Source organism: Lithobates pipiens, unplaced genomic scaffold (genome assembly GCF_037356315.1).
Source record: "Lithobates pipiens isolate NorthernLeopardFrog02 unplaced genomic scaffold, aLitPip1_a1.2 Scaffold_82, whole genome shotgun sequence".
NCBI lineage: Eukaryota > Metazoa > Chordata > Amphibia > Anura > Ranidae > Lithobates > Lithobates pipiens.
Genome location: NW_027507906.1, coordinates 289,733 through 310,406, shown reverse-complemented (window position 1 = coordinate 310,406; position 20,674 = coordinate 289,733). Strand labels below are relative to the sequence as shown.

The following is a 20,674-nucleotide window of genomic DNA, read 5'->3' as shown; positions in this document are numbered from 1 at the left end:
AAATCACAATAAGCGATTATTGATTGGTTTGCGCAAAAGTTATAGCGTTTACAAAATAGGGGATAGTTTTATAGCATTTTTATTAATCTTTTTTTTTTTTACTAGTAATGGCGGCGATCAGCGATTTTTATCATGGCTGCGACATTTTTGAATTTTTTTTGGGACCATTGTCATTTTTACAGCAATCAGTGCTATACAAATGCACTGATTCCTGTGTAAATGACACTGGCAGTGAAGAGGTTAACCACTAGGTGGCAGTATAGGGGTTAAGTGTGTCCTGGCCTTTTAAAGGGCAACGTACAGGTACATTAGTTTGCCTGTACGTGCCCTTCTGCCGCAGTATATCTGCATGAGGCGGTCGGCAAGCGGTTAAGGAAAAGTTTAAATTTTCTTCTCGGGTTTTAATTTTTAATTTTGGAGTTTTCATTTATTTTATTTTTTTATTCTAATGCTGTGTACACACGAGCAAAATTTCATCCAAAGATTTTTCCGACGGAATTTCGCGCAAGCTTGGCTTGCATACACACGGTCACACAAAAGTTCGCCCGTCAAGAACACGGTGACGTATAACACTACGACGAGCTGAGAAAACGAAGTTCAATGCTTCCGAGCATGCGTCGAATTGTTTCCGAGCATGCAAAGGAATTTTGCGCGTGGGAAATACTACAGACAATTGGAATTTCCAATCGGAACTTTTTCCGACCGAAAAATAGAGAACATGCCCTCAATCTTTTGCTGGCGGGAATTCGGCCAGCAAAATTCCAATGGAGCATACACACGGTCGTGCGGTCATTTTCTGACCAAAAGCTCTCATCAGTCTTTTTCTGGTGGAATTTCTGATCGTGTGTATGCAGCATTGTTTTATGTTGATAGGGCCTATTTTTAAGTTTCTGATGCGTAATGCAAAGCATTTACTTATTGTCTAGTTATTGTCCATTTAGTTTTTAAAGCTGCCTTTTGTTTGCAGCATGCCACTGTATCATTTGAAAGGAAAAAAAACGTAAGTGCAAGAACAGCATGTACATTAGATAACGCACATTCACTGCACCCTCTACTCCTAAAGATAAAATAAAAGTTAGGGATACACCAGTTAGTCATATTCTCTTTAATTAAAACTGTCCTGCTGCTTGCCACTTCTAGCCTGCTATATGCTCTGCGTTGTCCTAATTCTTATAGGAAAATCCCAGCCTGTGCTCTTTAACCACTTGCTGACCTTATACTGTATACATACGGTCGCAAGGCAGCTCTCCTGCTCCTCCTGCACAGGATCACATACCCGCTGATCATTAGGCAGAGAGCCAGAACGGCAGTCTGCCTAGGTAAACTGTCAGTAGGTAAGGCATTCATCCTGTGTTCCTGCAACGCAGAAACATGGATCAGTGCCTTCCTATAGTAAAAGCACATCCCTATAGCGAGAAAACACATTGTTAGGCATACAGTTAACCCTTTGATTGCCCCTGATGTTAACCCTTCCCAGCCAGTGTGATTAGTACAGTGACATATTTTTAGCACTGATCACTGTATTAGTGTCACCGGTTCCCGCAAAGTGTCAGTTAGTGTCCGATTTGTCCGCTACAATATCGCAGTCCCGATCACTGCCATTACTAGTAAAAAATAAATATTTATAAAAATTCCATAAATATATCACATAGTTTGTAGACGCTATAACTTTTGCGCAAACCAACCTATTGGGGATTTTTTTTTATGTAACAGAATACATATTGGCCTAAATTGATGAAGAAATTCGATTTTTAATTTTTTTTTATTAGATGTGTTTTCTAGCAGAAAGTAAAAAACTATTTTTTTTTTCAAAATTGTCAGCCTTTTTTTGTTTATAATGGAAAAAATAAAACCACAGAGGTGATCAAATACCACCAAAAGAAAGCTCTATTTTTTTTTTCTGTGGGGAAAAAAAGACACCAATTTTATTTGGGTACAGCAATTAAATTAAAGTCAATTAAAATAACACAGTGCCGTATTGCAAAAAATGGCCTGGTCATGAAGGAGGGTAAATCAGCTGCAGAATAGATAAGTATAGCGATTTTTGCTTTACAGGGTTAGATAGATTAGGTTTAGAATGTGGCAGAGAGCAGGTTTAGAGTTAGTTAGGTAAAAAATGAATGCCTCTAGGTTGGGATTTTTAAGGCAATTTGAAGAGAGAATTTTTTTTTTTTTAAATATTAAAATAGTTTATTTTAGTACCAATTAAACATGATTTAAAAGTGGATATTCAACATGTAGACAAAATAGTACAAATTGTTGGAAACACATAACATAATATTGCACAACTGACATGATCCTGAAGTGGTCTTCCCCAACTACTTGTAGTTCCACCGTCCATGTCTTCATTTCGAAACACGTTGGATGTCCCCTCTACTGATCACCACGATCAGTAGAGGGGACATCCAACGTATTTCGAAATGAAGACATACAATAAATTCTTCTTCAGGGATTTATACCACCATCTCCACCATGCACATTGCAGGTGGTGATCAGTAGAGGGGACAACCAATGCAATACAAAATGCAGACATACAATTAATTCTATATATCACTTATTCTTTATATATCATTGGCAGAAGCACTTCCTCAGCTAAAAAGGGGATCATGTATAATTTGTATGAAACGCCCTTCATAATATACAGAGACCACAGGATAATATCCGAAAGAGGCACCCAAGGAAAAAGAAAACAGGAGGTATTCAAATGGAAAATCTCCTATGTGTCTCCCCAAAACATGCCATCAGAAATGGCCATTCATTCCTCTACAGGTTTTTTGGATGCCAATGAGGGTTTTACCTGTATTTGGGACGCCAGTGAGGGTTTTGCGTGTATTTTGGACGCTTGCCTGTATTTTAACAGCATGTTTTGGGGAGACACATAGGGGATTTTCCATTTGAATACATCCTATTTTCTTTCTCCTTGGGTGCCTTTTTTGGATATTATCCTGCGGTCTCTGTATATTATGAAGGGCATTTCATACAGATAATACATGATCCCCTTTTTAGCTGCAGGAGTGCTTCTGCCAATGATATATAAAGAATAAGTGATATATAGAATTAATTGTATGTCTACATTTTGTAATGCGTTGGTGTGCCCTCTACTGATCACCACCTGCATTGTGCATGGATGGTGGAACTGCAAGTAGTTGGGGAATACCACTTCAGGATCATCTCAATTGTGCAATATCGTGTTCTTTGTTTCCAGCTATTTGTATAATTTGGTCTACATATTGAATATTCACTTTTAAATCATGTTTAATTGGTAAAAAATTTAACTATTTTAATATTTAAAAACGATTTTTTTCTCTCTTCAAATTGCCTTAAAAATCCTAACCTAGAGGTATTCATTTTTTATATATAAAGGGATGATGGTAAATACATGCCAAGCCACATGGGTCTTTATTAGCGCTAGTTAGGTATTGCCTGAACTTCCGCTTTAAGGGAATGCATTACGGTAAAACACATTTTACATTTAGAACCACTTTAAAGAGAAACTTCACCCGCACCCACGTTAATTTTAGTATTAACTCGTTCTCACCTCGCTTTCATTAAGAAACAAAATGCTTATTGGACTCTGTACATTTAGTTTGGTGCTCATCTCCTAAATATTCAATTGGGTCTCCTTTAAAGGACCTTTTACATGCAGATGAGCTGCCAGACAGAGACACTGCTCTCTTTTACAGGCAACTAACCATGTACTATCAATCTAAATGATTCTGTCCCTAGATGAGGCCTCCTGTGGCTTAGGAACAGTTTATGGTCGAAGTCAGTGGTTTTCTTCTGGGACACTAACTTTAAAGCACGAACCACTAATAGTCCTTGAGGATTGAACATGGAAATACCGATCTGCAGTATAATCTGTATAACAAATTATTTCTTCTCTTGCAGATTTAATGATACAGCACCCAGGTAAGTTCTCGTTTTTCACAGATTTTATTTCTTCATAAAAATGGCTACCTCCAAAAATAAATAAAATCTTATATGCTTGCCGCATGCTCATAGATCTCTTTTTAATTTATAACTTATTTAGCAATGACCTTTCCCATCTTTAAAATAATTCTATTTATGATTTATGTCTATTATTTGCACCTATGTTGGTGACACGTGGGTGATGTGAAATATATAAAAGTCTTAAGGTTTGCTTTCACATACAGCTTTTCTCACCGGAAGCTCCCACTTGTAATTGTAGGGAGCTTCAAGTAGCCCTTTTATTGTGTTCTACAAGCATCCAAATCACTCATGACTGGCACCCCATGGGCATGGCCAGGGCCGAAGCCACGCATTTGAATCTTTTGGGTCTTTTTCACTGGCGTGGTCTGACTCTTTTTTGTAGAAAGGAAGGACCTCCACTATGCCAACGTCCAAAAAGTTCCTTTTCTTGTAGAAAGGAAGGACCTCCACTATGCCAACATCCAAAAAGTTCCTTTTTGTTGTAGAAAGGAAGGACCTCCACTATGCCAACATCCAAAAAGTTCCTTTTTGTTGTAGAAAGGAAGGACCTCCACTATGCCAACATCCAAAAAGTTCCTTTTCTTGTAGAAAGGAAGGACCTCCACTAGGCCAACATCCAAAAAGTTCCTTTTTGTTGTAGAAAGGAAGGACCTCCACTATACCAACATACAAAAAATTTATATAAGGATTGAGAAGAAATCTCCAAAAATAAGCACATCATGAAGCAGTGAATATGAAAAAAACATATCGTTATTACAAAAAGTTAAAAAACATATACACATTTAGACAGCACCTTATATTAAGGTCAACAGATACCCAATATACCAGACATGAAGGTTGGATTGTTACATATGTAGATAAATATATAGATATAGCTGTATTGAAATATGATCTTACAGCTCCTCCATGTCTGCTTGTCAACGCGTTTCACAAAATAGTCTCCTCAGGACACACTGGGTAGGTGCTGATACAGATTAAAAATATAGACAGTCAGAGAAATATGTAAATACAGTATCTCACAAAAGTGAGTACACCCCTCACATTTTTGTAAATATTTTATTCTATGTTTTCAAGTGACAACACTGAAGAAATTACACTTGGCTACAATGTAAAGTAGTGAGTGTACAGCTTGTATAACAGTGTAAATTTGCTGTCCCCTCAAGATAACTTAACACACAGCCATTAATGTCTAAACTGCTGGCAACAAAAGTGAGTACACCCCTAAGTGAAAATGTCCATATTGGGCCCAATTAACCATTTTCCCTCCGCGGTGTCGTGACTCATTAGTGTTACAAGGTCTCAGGTGTGAATGGGGAGCAGGAGTGTTAAATTTGGTGTTATCACTTGTCACTCTCTGATTCTGGTTACTGGAAGTTCAGCGTGGCACCTCATGCAAAGAACTCTCTGAGGATCCAAAAGAAAGGATTATTGCTCTACATAAAGATGGCATAGGCTATAAGAAGATTGCCAAGACCCTGAAACTGAGCTGCAGCATGGTGGTCAAGATCCTACAGCGGTTTAACAGAACAGGTTGCACGCAGAACAGGCCTCGCCATGGTCGACCAAAGAAGTTGAGTGCACGTGCTGAGCATCATATCCAGAGGTTGTCTTTGGAAAATAGACGTATGACTGCTGCCAGCATTGCTGCAGAGATTGAAGGGGTGGGGGGTCAGCCTGTCTGTGCTCAGACCATACACCGCACACTGCATCAAATTGGTCAGCATGGCTGTCATTCTAGAAGGAAACTTCTTCTAAAGATGATGCACAAGAAAGCCCACAAACAGTTTGCTGAAGCCAAGCAGACTAAGGACATGGATTACTGGAACCATGTCCTGTGGCCTGATGAGAGCAAGATACATTTATTTGGTTCAGATGGTGTCAAGCGTGTGTGGCGGCAACCAGGTGAGGAGGACAAAGACAAGTGTGTCTTGCCTACAGTCAACATGGTGGTGGGAGTGTCATGGTCTGGGGCTGCATGAGTGCTGCCGGCACTGGGGAGCTACAGATCATTGAGAGAATCATGAATGCCAACATGTACTGTGACATATTGAAGCAGAGCATGATGCCCTCCCTTCGGAGACTGGGCCGCAGGGCAGTATTCCAACGTGATACCAACCCCAAACACACCTCCAAGACGACCACTGCCTTGCTAAAGAAGATGACGGTAAAGATTATAGACTGGCCAAGTATATCTCCAGACCTAAACCCTATTGAGCATCTGTGGGGCATCCTCAAATGGAAGGTAGAGGAGCGCAAGGTCTCTAACATCCACCAGCTCAGTGATGTCGTCATGGAGGAGTGGAAGAGAACTCCAGTGGCAACCTGTGAAGCTCTGGTTAACTCAATGCCCAAGAGGTTTAAGTCAGTGCTAGAAAATAATGGTGGCCACACAAAATGTATTTTTTTCAGATCCTCAGAGGGTTCTTTGCCACGAGCTGCCATGCTGAACTTCCAGTAACCAGTATGAGAGAGTGACAAGTGATGACACCAAATTTAACACACCTGCTCCTCATTCACACCTGAGACTTTGCAACACTAACGAGTTACATGACACCGGGGAGGGAAAATGGCTAAATATGCACAATTTGGACGTTTTCACTTTGGGGTGTACTCACTTTTGTTGCCTGAGGTTTAGACATTAATGGCTGTGTGTTGAGTTATTTTGAGGGGACAGCAAATTTACACTTTTATACAAGCTGTACACTCACTATTTACTACTTTACATTGTAGCAATGCGTATATTCTTCGGTGCTGTCACATGAAAAGAATAAAACATTTACAAAAATGTGAGGGGTGTACTCACTTTTGTTAGATACTGTGTATAAACTTGTAAACATTTGTATATACACAAAAGTGTTTAAATAGTTTCTAATCATCTTGGAAGGAAACACATAATGGAGGTTAATAAAAGTAGCACAGATGCTGGAGGAGCTGATTTTGCAAACCGAGTGCTGCACTCCACTCCAAAATAGACCGTCTTCTGACAACTTTTTTTGAAATATGACTCTGTCTCTTTGACTTCAAATCAGACATTTAACAAATATCTGGAGTTGTAGCATCGGATGGCGGTGAAGTACGGCATTGCCAACACCACCATCTGCATCAACATAACAGTTCTGCTTTCCATATTCTTCTTCTCTTCAGTAACATAACGCTTGTCTTTTTTTTCTTTTTTTACCATTGAGGGAAGAGTATTTGATGTAACCAATAGGGATAGCATACGACCCACTTTCTCCCCTTGCGCCTGTTATCTATCTTTCTCATGATAGTCATTTTATAAACTTGCTGTTTTTCTAACCACTCCTTCTGTCTGTCTGGGCTTGCTTTGCCGATAAACTGCCTCTCAGCCAAGGACGCTTCTTTTTTAGCTTCCCTTTCCCATTCCCTAGTCTTGTCTTTAATTCTTGGCACCTGTTGAATAAGAAGACCTCTAAGATAGGCCTTCAAGGAGTCCCAGACAACTCCACCGATGCCGTCCCTGTGTTAATACTTACAAATTCCTTTAATCTGGTCATTAGTTAATCAGAATTACCAATCACCTCTAGCCAAGAAGGGTCAATTTTCCATGCTCTATAATGGGTCCTATTCCCAGTGGTAACTGTAAGCTTTAGAGGAGAATGGTCGGAGACCCCCCCTTGGGCCATATTCTATGTTCCCTATCTATGTTCCCTATCAGAACCAAGGCTTCACTATTGGCTAAGGCCATATCAATTCAACACATCATATTCTAAATGCTATGGTAATCAACCTTCAGAAAGTAGCTAAACTTTTCAAATTTTTTACCCTTAGTGATTATACCTGTTTAAGTTGGAACTGAATCCCGTTCAACCGATTCAACTTGTTGGTACTATCCAAGATGTAAAATGTACACACATACTTTAACTACCTTTATGTACAAACAGGTACACTTTTTCTAGTCCACTAATGTAAATTATCTTGTAGGATATGCAAAGAGGCCTGTGGTGATGGTCATTCCCAACTATAATAAGATCCTCACTGGAGAGAAGATAATGATGACCTGTGGTGTGGAGTCTGATCCATCAGAATGTTCCTGGTTCCATGAGAATATCCTAATATACACAGGAAAGGATTATGTCATTTCAATGGCTGACATGAGACACAGTGGAGAGTATCAGTGCCAGAACAGTGCTGGAGAGAGAAGTGAGATTGTCACACTGAATGTTACCACAGGTGAGTTGGTCCAAATTGAAAATTCTATACTTCCTGTCCTCAAATCCTTATCACTAAAGAGCCCTCAATGTTCCATTATGCGTTTCAGGAGTTGATTTTAGGTGGGAGATGTATCATATATAATGGCAGTCAGTGGCGGCCGGTGGACAAACATTTGTGGGGAGAGAGACAAACAGTATGCCACCCCCAAATCTGGCCTCTGGCTCAAATCAGGTGCTTAAAAAAAAAAAACCCCTGGCCTCTGTAATTCATGCGTCCTGTGCACTGAAAGTTATGTTATCCATGAATCTCTCCATTGCATATAGGGGGGTGGCTTGATACTAGTTAGAGGAATAATACCCCATTGTTGGTATTAGTGTATGGAACAGTGCCCCATCATTGGTGTCAGTGGGAGGAATAGCGCTCCATCATTAGTATCTGCAGGAGGAATAGTGCCCTATCTTTGGTGTCAATGGAGGGAATTATGCCCCACAGTTGGTGTCACTGGGAGGAATTACAACCCGTCATCGGTGTCAATGAAAAAAATAGTGCCTCAAAGGGACAGACTAAGGCAAGCAAAGGGAAAAATTGGAGACCACTGTTCTATGCGATTCAGTCCTGTTGTTCTACAACATTTATACTGAAAAAGTCTGAGCTTTGCTGTCATGTCAACACATAGGCCGCGTACACACGGGCGGATTGTCTGCCCAACTAAGTTCGTCAGACAATCCGACAGACAGTCAATCCAACATTTGAAGGAACGGACTTGACCACACACGATGAACAGACAGTCCGCTGAAAGCTTGTGTGATGACGTGTACGGCACGTACGACGGGACTAGAAAAACGACGTCCAATACACTGCAATGCAACCTTCGGCCGTGTAAATCCTTTCTGAGCATGCGCCATACTTAGACCGTCCAACTTGCCTACACACGAGCGGACTGTCCGCTGAAACCAAGTTTGGACGGACAAAACCAAGTTTGGACGGACAAAATTACGGAAATTCCGAAAGACTTAATCCGTCAGACTGTCCGCTGAAGCCCACACACGAGCGGATTTGTTGGGCAGACAATCCGCCCGTGTGTACGCGGCCATAGAAATACATGAAAAAAGTTACATTGCATATGATAAAAAGTATGCAGGGCAATTTGGAACAATGGGGAGGCAAATTTTTTAAGTTGGTTTAGTGCTGAGCCTTTTCTGTTTACTTTAAATAAATTCATTTAGGTTATACCCATTTCTAAAAAAAATGGCAATGGTCAGATTGTGGTAACCCATGACAATAGGCATTGAATAGGAAAATCTTGTAGATTATGGTGAATTAAAAAAGTTCTCTAGTATACTATAGAACACTCAGAAATCTTTTCAAAACTGGATAAAAGCACCCAAGATAATTGTAAAAAAGTTTATATGATTTTTACCAACAATTACAATGAACTTGGACTTTTTTGTTTGGTTTTGGTATGGCGCTCTTTTGTTTGTTTCTATGGTTCTTGTAAAAAATATCTGATTAATGCACAAAAGTTTCAATGTATCTCTTAGGCCGCGTACACACGGGCGGATTGTCTGCCCAACTTAGTCCGCTGAACCGTGTTTCAGCGGACAATCCGCTCATGTGTGGGCTTCAGCGGACTTTTTCAGCGGACAGTCTGACGGACTTAGTCTTTCGGAATTTCCGTAATTTTGTCCGTCCAAACTCGGTTTTGTCCGTCCAAACTTGGTTTCAGCGGACAGTCCGCTCGTGTGTAGGCAAGTTGGACGGACTAAGTATGGCACATGCTCAGAAAGGATTTACACGGCCGAAGGTTGCATTGCAGTGTATTGGACGTCGTTTTTCTAGTCCCGTCGTACGTGCCGTACACGTCATCGCGCAAGTTTTCAGCGGACTGTCTGTTCATCGTGTGTGGTCAAGTCCGTTCATTCAAAAGTTGAACGGACTGTCTGTCGGATTGTCTGACGAACTTAGTTGGGCAGACAATCCGCCCGTGTGTACGCGGCCTTACTGTGCACATCAATAATGTTTATTATTTTCTTACAAAAAATTTAAATAAACAAATTAGAAATGAAAATTCTAAAATTCTATTTGTTGAAATGTTTCCTATAATGAACTTTTTACACCTAATTGCATTTAATGGCTGACCAGAGTTCAGCTTTATGCTTATAAAAGTAAATCTGTTGTGCTTGTGGCATGCAATACTAGGAAATGCTAAAGGGGCTAAAATGATTATGGAACCTTGAATCCTGTATTCTCTTCTTTACAAAACCATATTAATCCCCTGGTGTTACTCTGATGTTACTTCTGTGGCATAATGGATATAACAGATGTCGTGCTATGCTTCAGGTCAGGTCATCCTTCAGGCTCCAGTCTATATATATGAAGGTGATGATGTGTCTCTGCGATGTTACTCATCATATCCTGCAAAACATACAATATTTTACAAGGACAATCGGATTATCCAGAACAACAACTCTGATCTACTTCATATAAAATCTACAGACTTGACATCTACCTACAGATGTTCCAAACAAGTCCTGACTACTTTTAATAAGACTTATAGTTCTGATGATACCATTATAACCTACACAGGTAAATATTGTTCTATTTATTCATATCTCTTTCCTAAAGTGTTAAAAAAAATGAAAATAATCTACCTACAAACAAGAAAAAATGATCTTTATGAACCGGCTTATGAAAGTCAACACACAGGCTTTAGTTCAAATTCTCTACCGTGATCAGTGCCAACAATACGTTGTGTTTGGTTATAGCACATTGCACCCATGTACACTGTAAGCATGCCTGGATGAAGTCAGCAAATAACATCAACACAACCCCAAATGCCTAGTGCCAAGTGCCATGTAGATGGAACTCAATTACTCAGCCCATGATTATAAGGTAGCACATGTATAGCACCCTCTAGTGTGCAAAAAGTACATTTACTTTGTTGACTTATGGTAGCTGTATAATCTGGAATTGGGTTGGGTTACTCTAGGTTAGGCTACAGGGCTCTGCAGCGCCAATCTCTGGTGCCTCCCAATGGTTCTAGAAGCTTTGAAAAGCTTCTGGAAGTTAGTGGACGGAGGGTAGGAAGTCCTGGTCTGCATACTTAAGGGAATCTGGCCAGTCCCCTGGCAGAAGGCACTGGCAGCGTGCCTGGGTCAGCCATTAATTATGGTGGAGCCTGAGCAGCAAGGTGAATCGGGTGGAAGATGGAATGCTGAAGTTGCTGTCCTATGGCCTGAGAGGGTACCCCAGGTCTAGGGTCTCTGCCTCCAGGCAGGAGCTAAGGAAAGGAACTAGAGGAAGCCCAAGAGAGGGGTCTCCATTACCTTTGGGTCTTGTGCAAAGGACATCTGTGCTTGCATGGGAAGATCTGATCAGTTGGAGGCCTGAACAGGATTTTTACCCAGGGCAGGAGAGAGCAAAAACACAGTGTAAGTACCTAAGCACACCCAGGGGCAAACAAGGGGAGAGACTGCCAGACTTTCCAGGGAGTGTGTTGTGCTATATCCCATTTCCTTGTCTTGGAATGTTCTTCAGAAACAGTCAGTTGGGCTGGAAGTCGAGCAGCCAGGGGAACTGGTAGTATCTGCAAATGTCAGAACTGTGTGAGGTTCTACTGAGAAGACATTATATTCCTGCTTACAATTTGGGACTTTGTGCTATTTCTCTAAAGGTGACTGAGAGCTCCTGGTTCATGAAGAACAAGCTTGCACAATGAAGAAGTAGAATAACACCAATGAGATCATCTTTGTGATCTCTCTTCCTGTAAGCATGTTTACAATGTCAGATCAGGGCTGGATCCCCTACAAGGCACTAAGATGGCCCATATACATAGTAAATATTTAGGATGGACCACAGGAGTAAGGTGCAGAGGGCAGTTCTGCAAGACCATCAGGCATCACTGGGCATATAATCCCATGTTTGACCGAGTCTGTATAGTTCTGGTACTGAAGCCACTCTTCAGAGCTGTGAATTGGCGCTCAGGACCAGAAGCTGATTCAGATGAGTGTGTAGCATTGCTGGGTGAAAGGAATTGGCTACAAGTCACTTTAGTAGGTTTATAGATTCAATTAAAGCACAATTATTATCAAGGAGAGAGGGTTAAGACACAGGATACCTAAAAAAAATAGGCAAAAATGTCTCCAGATTTCTCTTCCAGCAACAGTCAACACAAGCAGTAGGCCTTTAAGCCAATACCTGAAAGTTGTGTTGGTAGGTTGTTAAACACCAACCAGGTAGCACATGTACCTCCTAGGATGGGCACCCTCCTCCTCCTACTATGTACACCAGCAGAAGCTTATACCAAACTCTCCAGGACACTTTTCAGCAGTGAATTCTCTTTTTCATGATACTCCACACAGGAAGCCTTCTTCCTCCACTTCTTCTAAATGTACCCTCCAGCAAGGCAGCAAGGCAGCTTAGATCCCTAGGTCCAGGCTCATGTCCATTTTCTATCAAACCCCCTCTGTAGACTGCGGATACCTTGGAGATAAAAAGCCTCCAGCACAACCTCCTCCCAGGCAAAGCCTGGAAAGACATAGATCCTTCTCCAGGATCGCCTAAATGTTTATATCCTTCCCCCAGCATGTACTAGCATGCAATAAACCCCCTAATGATTTGCCAGATAGGAATAGGTATTCATAACTCAAGGATATTACTTCATCTTGCTCTATCTGCCAGGGCCACTTTCTAACATTAGGCAAAAGTCGACACAGTCTGGAATCCCAACAAATTAGAAAAATAACTAAAGCTCAGACTAACTCTACAATAGCTTTAACTAAATTTAGAACAAGGTCACTCATTCACACCCACTGACCAACAGTGTAAAGGGGCAGAAAACACACTGACTACTAATGTAAGGAAGCACAAGATCCACTGACCACCAATGTAGAGGGGGCAAAAAAAAACACTGCTCACCAAAGCAAAAGTGATGGGTCGCTACTGTAAGCGGCACCAAAACCACTAATCAACAATGCAAGGGGGCACCAAAACACTGGCCACCAATCTAAAGTGGCTTTAAAATCACTGACCACCAATGTAAGGGAGCATAAAAACTATGTACCACCAATGTATAAGGGGCACCAAAACACTGACCACCAACTAAAAGATGGACACTACACTAACCAACTAAAAACGGGACACTACAATCTTGACCGCCAACTACAAAGGGACTCTATACTGACCACCAACTAAAACCAAGGCCCTAAGATGATCATCTGGTAAAAAGGGGTCACTATTCTGACCAACCAGCATGCACCACTGACCAACCCTCTAAGGCTCGGTTCACACAGGGGCGGCACGACTTGCAGCGCGACTCACAGACGCGACCTGCAAACGACTTCAGCGGCAACTTGCAAAACGACTTCTGTATAGAAGTCAATGCAAGTCGCCTGAAGTCGCCCCAAAAGTAGTACAGGAACCTTTTTTCTAAGTCGGAGCGACTTGAGTCGCTCCTATTAGAACGGTTCCATAGTACAGAACGGAGCGCGACTTGTCAGGCGGCTAAGTCGCCTGGACAAGTCGCCCCTGTGTGAACGGAGCCTCAATGGGACCAGTGACGGGAATGGAATAAAAATATTTTTAATAAACATATAACAACTTTATTTGTTTAAATACAGAATAAAAGAAAAATGTTTAGCTACATATACACAGATTGTACAGGCTGCATTGAAAAAAAAAAAAATTATTCTATCTGACAAAACATGGAAAGACAGAAATACCCAACGCATTCCGAACAATGTTCTTTCCACTTTTTTCTCAGGGGTAAATATTTGCAGAATACGTTATATCTAAAGAGGAATAACTAAGTACCATATTTATGCATAAGTGTGTGTGTGTGTGTATATATATATATATATATATATATATATATATATATATATATATCTATATATATATATATATATATATATACAGTATATATTTATACATTACATACTGACCCTATATATTATATATCTGAATATCTAAATATATACATATATTTTATATATCCGTATACTTATATCTTTTTCAGATACAAACTTATATAATGAACAGCGGATCATTATATAACACAATGCAAATATATAGGATCAATATGTAATGCATAAATATACTGTATATAGTTCCAGTGAGGGGGACTCTTAAGGCGTCAGCATACCAAGATGTTTTGGACAATTTCATGCTCCCAACTTCGTGGAAACAGTTTGGGGGTGGCCCTTTCCTGTTCCAACATGACTGCGCACCAGTACACAAAGCAAGGTCCATAAAGACAATGATGAGCATCTTTGGGTTGGAGGAATTTGACTGGCCTGCACAAATTCCTGATATTAACCTGATAGAACACCTTTGGGATGAATTCTAGCGAAGACTGCGAGCCAGGCCTCCTCCTCCAACATCAGTGCCTGACCTCACAAATGCGCTTCTGGAACAATGGTCAAACATTCCCATAGACACCCTCCTAAACCTTGTGGACAGCCTTCCCCTGAAGAGTTGATGCTGTTATAGCTGCAAAGGGTGGGCCAACTCAATATGGAACCCTATGGACTAAGACTGGGATGCCTTTAAAGTTCATGTGCGTGTAAAGGTGTGTGTCCCAATACTTTTGGTAATATAGTATACTTGCTTATGGTCCTTATGCATAAATATGGTAGTTAATTATACCTCTTTATTATAGATATAACCTATTCTAGAACGTCAACTAGAAGCGAGACGCAAAGATGATCACCAGTTAGAAGGAGGTAACCAAACCGCTGACAATGACGTTAAAGGGGGGCACTATGCTAAGCACTGGTGGGGGGCACTGATCACCAATATAATGTGCACTACACACTAAAACCTCTCACTTTTTTATTATCATTACTGGCATTTTGTAATGATTGCACGTTTGTTGACTGTGTTTTAGAATAAATATTGACAATTTAAATACATTGTTTGATGCAGATTATGGTGATTTTAATGCTGCTATTTTCTGTTTGTTAGTACTTTACACGAGACTTTAAATATTTCTGATTATGAATCATTACATTTATACATAGATTTATCTGCTTCCTATGATGCCTTTAGACAGAATTATGTCATGTGATTTCATTATTTTCTTCTGTATGTTCCTGTGGCAGATCTTGTAGAGAGTGATTCTGTGATCTTCACACCAGAGTACAACAAATTACTTACAGGAGAGAATATAACGATGACATTCAATGGAGGATTTGGTACAACGAATTACTGGTATAAAGATTACGAGAAAGTGGCAGAAGGACGGAGCTATACGATCACATCTGCCCAGGTTGGACACAGCGGTGTCTACGATTGCCGGACAAAAGGCAAGAACAGTGCCCAATTCAGGCTGGATGTCAGTGATGGTGAGTTCGTTACTTACTAATTTCTATTTATTTAAAGAAAAGCTATCAATATAAAACCTTGTCCAGGACAGTAGTGTTATGGTGGGGGCAACATTTTTAGACACACTATTGGTATAACGTCTTAAAACCTTAAATAACTTTTATTTATTTATCATTGAGTCTGGCAACTGTTATCTATATCTGCACAAAGTTACAATGCTACATGCGTACGGAGGCACACTAGTGGTGGACATATGCTGTGCGCTAAAACAAATGTTTGATTCCGCAAAACAATTAATTGGACATCGATTGAGCAAGACAAAGTTGGCATGGCCGAATGAGGAGCGTCAGGAAGTGACAGCGTTGTTCGACCCAAGTCAACAGGTTGTGGTGGGAAATAAAAATTGCTTATACAGGGCCAATCAATGGCTTTTTATCCCCCCTTGTGAATTTCTTCTGATCAATGTACATGTGAAAGTGTGAAAAATTCAATCAACGCAGTAGAATCAAGTTGTTTCTTCTGCCGCAACCACCCAACTTGGGTCTATTGAAACCTGTTGCTCATTGCTTTGCAATGCCATTTTGTCTCACTCTATCCATGTCCTGTTTAATTTTTTTGTAGAATCGGAGATCAATTGTTCCATTTTATCGTACCGTGTATGGCTACTATCGCATAGTTACGTAGTTACATATTAGGTGAGGTTGAAAAAAGACACAAGTCCATCAAGTCCAACCTATGTGTGTGATTATATGTCAGTATTACATTGTATATCCCTGTATGTTGCGGTCGTTCAAAAGCTTATCTAATAGTTTCTTGAAACTATCAATGCCCCCCGCTGAGACCACTGACTGTGGAAGGGAATTCCACATCCTTGCCGCTCTTACAGTAAAGAGCCCTCTACGTAGTTTAAGGTTAAACCTCTTTTCTTCTAATTTTAATGAGTGGCCACGAGTCTTGTTAAACTCCCTTCCACAAAGTTTTATCCCTATTTTGGGGTCACCAGTACAGTATTTGTATATTGAAATCATATCCCCTCTCAAGAGTCTCTTCTCCAGAGAGAATAAGTTCAGTGCTCACAACCTTTCCTCATAACTAATATCCTCCAGGCCCTTTATTAGCTTTGTTGGCCTTCTTTGTACTCGCTCCATTTACAGTACATCCTTCCTGAGGACTGGTGCCCAGAACTGGACAGCAAACTCCAGGTGCGGCCGGACCAGAGTTTTATAGAGTGGGAGAATTATTGTTTTATCTCTGGAGTTGATCCCCTTTTTAATGCCAATATTCTGTTTGCTTTGTTAGCAGCAGCTTGGCATTGCTTGCCATTGCTGAGCCTATCATCTACTAGGACCCCCAGGTCCTTTTCCATCCTAGATTCCCCCAGGGGTTCTCCCCCCAGTGTATAGATTGTATTCATATTTTTGCCAATCAAATGCATTATTTTACATTTTTCTACATTGAACCTCATTTGCCATGTAGTTGCCCACTCCATTAATTTGTTCAGATCTTTTTGCAAGGTTTCCACATCCTGCGGAGAAGTTATTGCCCTGCTTAGCTTAGTTTTGTCCGCAATTACAGAGATTGAACTGTTTACCCCATCCTCCAGGTCCTTTTTTGAACAAATTAAACAGGATTGGTCCCAACACAGAACCATGGGGGATCACAATACCCACCCCTGACCATTACGAGTACTCCCCATTTATCACCACACTCTGAACTCACCCAAATCGCCAGTTTTCAATCCATGTACTCACCCTATAGTCCATGCTAATGGACCTCATTTTGTATAGTAAACATTTATGGGGAACTGTGTCGAATGCGTTTGCAAAATACAGATACACCACATCTACGGGCCTTCCTTTATCGAGATGGCAACTTACCTCCTCATAGAAGGTTAATAGATTGGTTTGGCAAGAACCATTCTTCATGAATCCATGCTGATTACTGCTAATGATACTGTTCTCTTTACTAAAATCTTGTATATAGACCCTTATCATACCCTCCAAGAGTTTACATACTATTGATGTTAGGCTTACTGGTCTGTAATTCCCAGGGATGTATTTTGGGCCCTTTTTAAATATTGGTGCTACATTGGCTTTTCTCCAATCAGCTGGTACCATTCCAGTCAGTAGACTGTCAGTAAAAATTAGGAATGGTCTGGCAATTACTTGACTGAGTTCCCTAAGTACCCTCGGGTGCAAGCCATCTGGTCCCGGTGATTTATTAATGTTACGTTTCCCAAGTCTAATTTTAATTCTGTCCTCTGTTAACCATGGAGGTGATTCCTGTGATGTGTCATGAGGATAAACACTGCAGTTTTGGATTCTGAAGTCCCCTGAATCCCTTGTGAAGACTGAGGAGAAGAATAAACTCAATACCTTCGCCTTCTCCCCATCCTTTGTAACCAGATGTCCTTCCTTTGGTACTCGTGGGCTCACCATATATGTTCTCTACAGCAGTTTTATTGCTCTACACATGGTTTTCTTCCCAGGATAGGTGTAACCTTCTCATGTGCAATACACAATAATAGGGGAGTTTTCACCACCACCTACAGTCTTAAACATCTGTTAGGTATCAGTTTGGTATTACCATATGATTGACAGCAATGGTTGTAGGTTCAGTTTTCATAAGCAGTGAACCTCTGTAGTTGGTGTCAACTTAACCTTTTCTCCAGTTTTCCAGAATGAATTTAGCTACAATCTCTCCCATTGATACATCTATATAGCAGGCATCATATGGCTCTAGTTCTGTTCTATAAAACATCAATAGTCCGTAGGTTGATTTCTTCTAGTTTTTGTTCATAGTTCATAGTTAGTTAGGTTGAATAAAGACACCAGTCTATCCAGTTCAACCTGAGTGAGTGTCTACAATTGTCCCTATCCCTGTACATTGCACATTCACATTGGTCTCTACCCTCAAGGATCCCACAATCCAAGGTCCCCATTCATATACTAGGGCCAATTTTGGACAGAAGTCAATTAACCTACCTGCATGTGGATTGTGGGAGGAAACCTGGAGTACCCGGAGGAAACCCACGCAAGCACAGGGAGAACATGCAAACTCCAGGCAGGTAGTGTCGTGGTTGGGATTTTAACCGGCGACCCTTCTTACTGCTAGGTGAGAGTGCTAACCACTACACCACTGTGCTGCCCTCAGATGAAAATTTTCTCTGTGTCAATCAAGAAAATTCCTTTCTTTCAGTTGGACATGATTTATACCTTGAAAGCCCTATACAAGCCTAATGAAGAATAATAATGTAGCAAATAAAATAGGTGGTGGCCTTTCACCACCACACGCATTCTTCTACAGTAAATCTGTTAGGAACATGCTTGGTTCCTCCTATTAACCGTTGTTCCTATCCAGTGGTGGCCGGTGGTAAGGTGGTAATTTTTTTTGGGGGGGGCGGCAAACAGTACCAACCCCTGGTCGGTCAAGTGGGTCTGGTGCACTTACCCCATCTATGGTGGGCAGCGCTTCTCCCGGGCTTCACCGGCGGCTTCCCTTGCTTAGTGACGGCAATGACTTTCCCTTCCCCTTCTCTCCACGGGCACTGTGGCGGCTTCTGTTTTCTCCCTCCTCCTTTCGGCCAATTGGAAAACGGGTCTCAGACTTGCTCCTGATTGAGGATCAGTGTTTCAATAATGAATATTCATTCGCTTTTGTAACACCTAGGTGGGCTCCTGGTGCAATACTCTGCGCCACAAGCTCACCCTATTTTGAAGCCTATTAGAGCCTCTGGCTCTAATCAGGTGCTTCAAAAAACACGCTGTAATTCATGCACCTGGCGTCCTGAAAGGGGCCAGGTACATGAATAGGGGGTGGCGGTGTTCTGTCAAAATAGTGTCCATGGATAGAGCATGGGTGTGGCGGCCATGGATAGAGGAGGTGGAGCTCAGGTGCCCCTAATGGACGGGCCGCCACTGTTCCTATCCCTTTTTCTTAGGTTACTCTTCTCTTCTTGTCCATGGCCACCCTACATTTTACTTTGTGTCCCATGTTCTGGGTACCCTCCTCTCTCTTCCCTTCTTTCAGGGCCGGATTAAGAGCATGATGGGCCAGTTGCTGAGGATTTTGGTGGGCCTTTTATGGAAATAAGGGAAATTAAATATTTTAAGTGCCATCTTGGCGTTCCCGACAATACCATACATGTGTGGTGCCAATGATGTTTACATACATGTCCTGACGCTTTCAATGCATTCCAACATAGATTAGACTTACATTAGTCTTAAAGAGTATGTATAGCCAGAAGTTTGTTCCATGCACAAAGAAATGTGTACATGCAAATAAGAGAAGTAATCCTACAAGCTTTTAAAGCTATTAAGAGAGTGCAAGAAAAAACCTGGGGACATTTGTAGTACTGACCAGCACGCTGTGTAAAAGAACACAGATTAGGGGACTTATTCATTAAGGCAATGCAATCACTCATGGCAACCCATAAAAAAGCATCTCCTAACACAGCCAACTGCAGTAATCTGAAATCTGATTGGCTGCTTTAGGTTACTTCACATCCCATACATGCTCTTTGCTCACCTTCACAGAATCATCCTGTCTGTATTGAAGATAGTCTGATGATAGTTTTGTATTGCAGGTCCGGTCATCCTGCAGGCTCCTCCACTTGTGTATCGGGGGAGTGATATGGTGCTAAGATGTCACAGCCGTCCTGGGTATAGGGTCATCAGTACAACATTCTACAAAGATGGCAATGCCGCACAGCCTTCAACCAATGATCGTGCTACAGTTATTATTCCACAAAACCAACAAGTTGGAAGATACAGATGTACGAGAACATTATCCTGGGAAGAATATGTAACTTACACAGATGAAGTGTCCCTACACATCAGAGGTAAGTGTTCATCAAAGTGAGTGCCATGGAAGTGTCTGGTGTGTGCATACCTAACCAATTGTTTCAACATATTGGCAGAATAAATAGGATCTACCACCTACCAGACTCCCACATATAATCTTGAGCTCAATCATTGAAAGATGAGAAATCCAATGAATGAAATAGTTGGGCCCGGGACAGTCAGGCTGGGTAGGAAAGAATTAGATGATGCTGGACGACCTAAAACCAGTAAGTGGGGGCATGCTTTATCTGACTTTCTGCAGCTTCTGATGCACATTGTGAGAAGCTCACAGCTTGCAGTGAAACCTTAGTAAGTCATTTCAGTCCAGGAGAGGAGTCGGTACAACTGTGCACAACTGAAAGGAAGCCTTGAGGTCAGCTTTATAG

General features: G+C 41.2%; 1 protein-coding gene across 1 annotated transcript in view; it reads left to right on the top strand.

Annotated features, from left to right (window-relative positions):
* Positions 1-20,674, top strand: part of LOC143973430 (uncharacterized) — a 104,344-nt gene that overhangs the window by 1,741 nt on the left and 81,929 nt on the right. Inside the window, exons 2-6 of the mRNA XM_077474411.1 lie at positions 3,889-3,909; positions 7,894-8,142; positions 10,465-10,710; positions 15,225-15,467; positions 20,033-20,287. Of these exons, the coding sequence (XP_077330537.1) occupies positions 3,889-3,909; positions 7,894-8,142; positions 10,465-10,710; positions 15,225-15,467; positions 20,033-20,287 (1,014 nt within the window). The remainder of the gene's footprint in view (positions 1-3,888; positions 3,910-7,893; positions 8,143-10,464; positions 10,711-15,224; positions 15,468-20,032; positions 20,288-20,674) is intronic.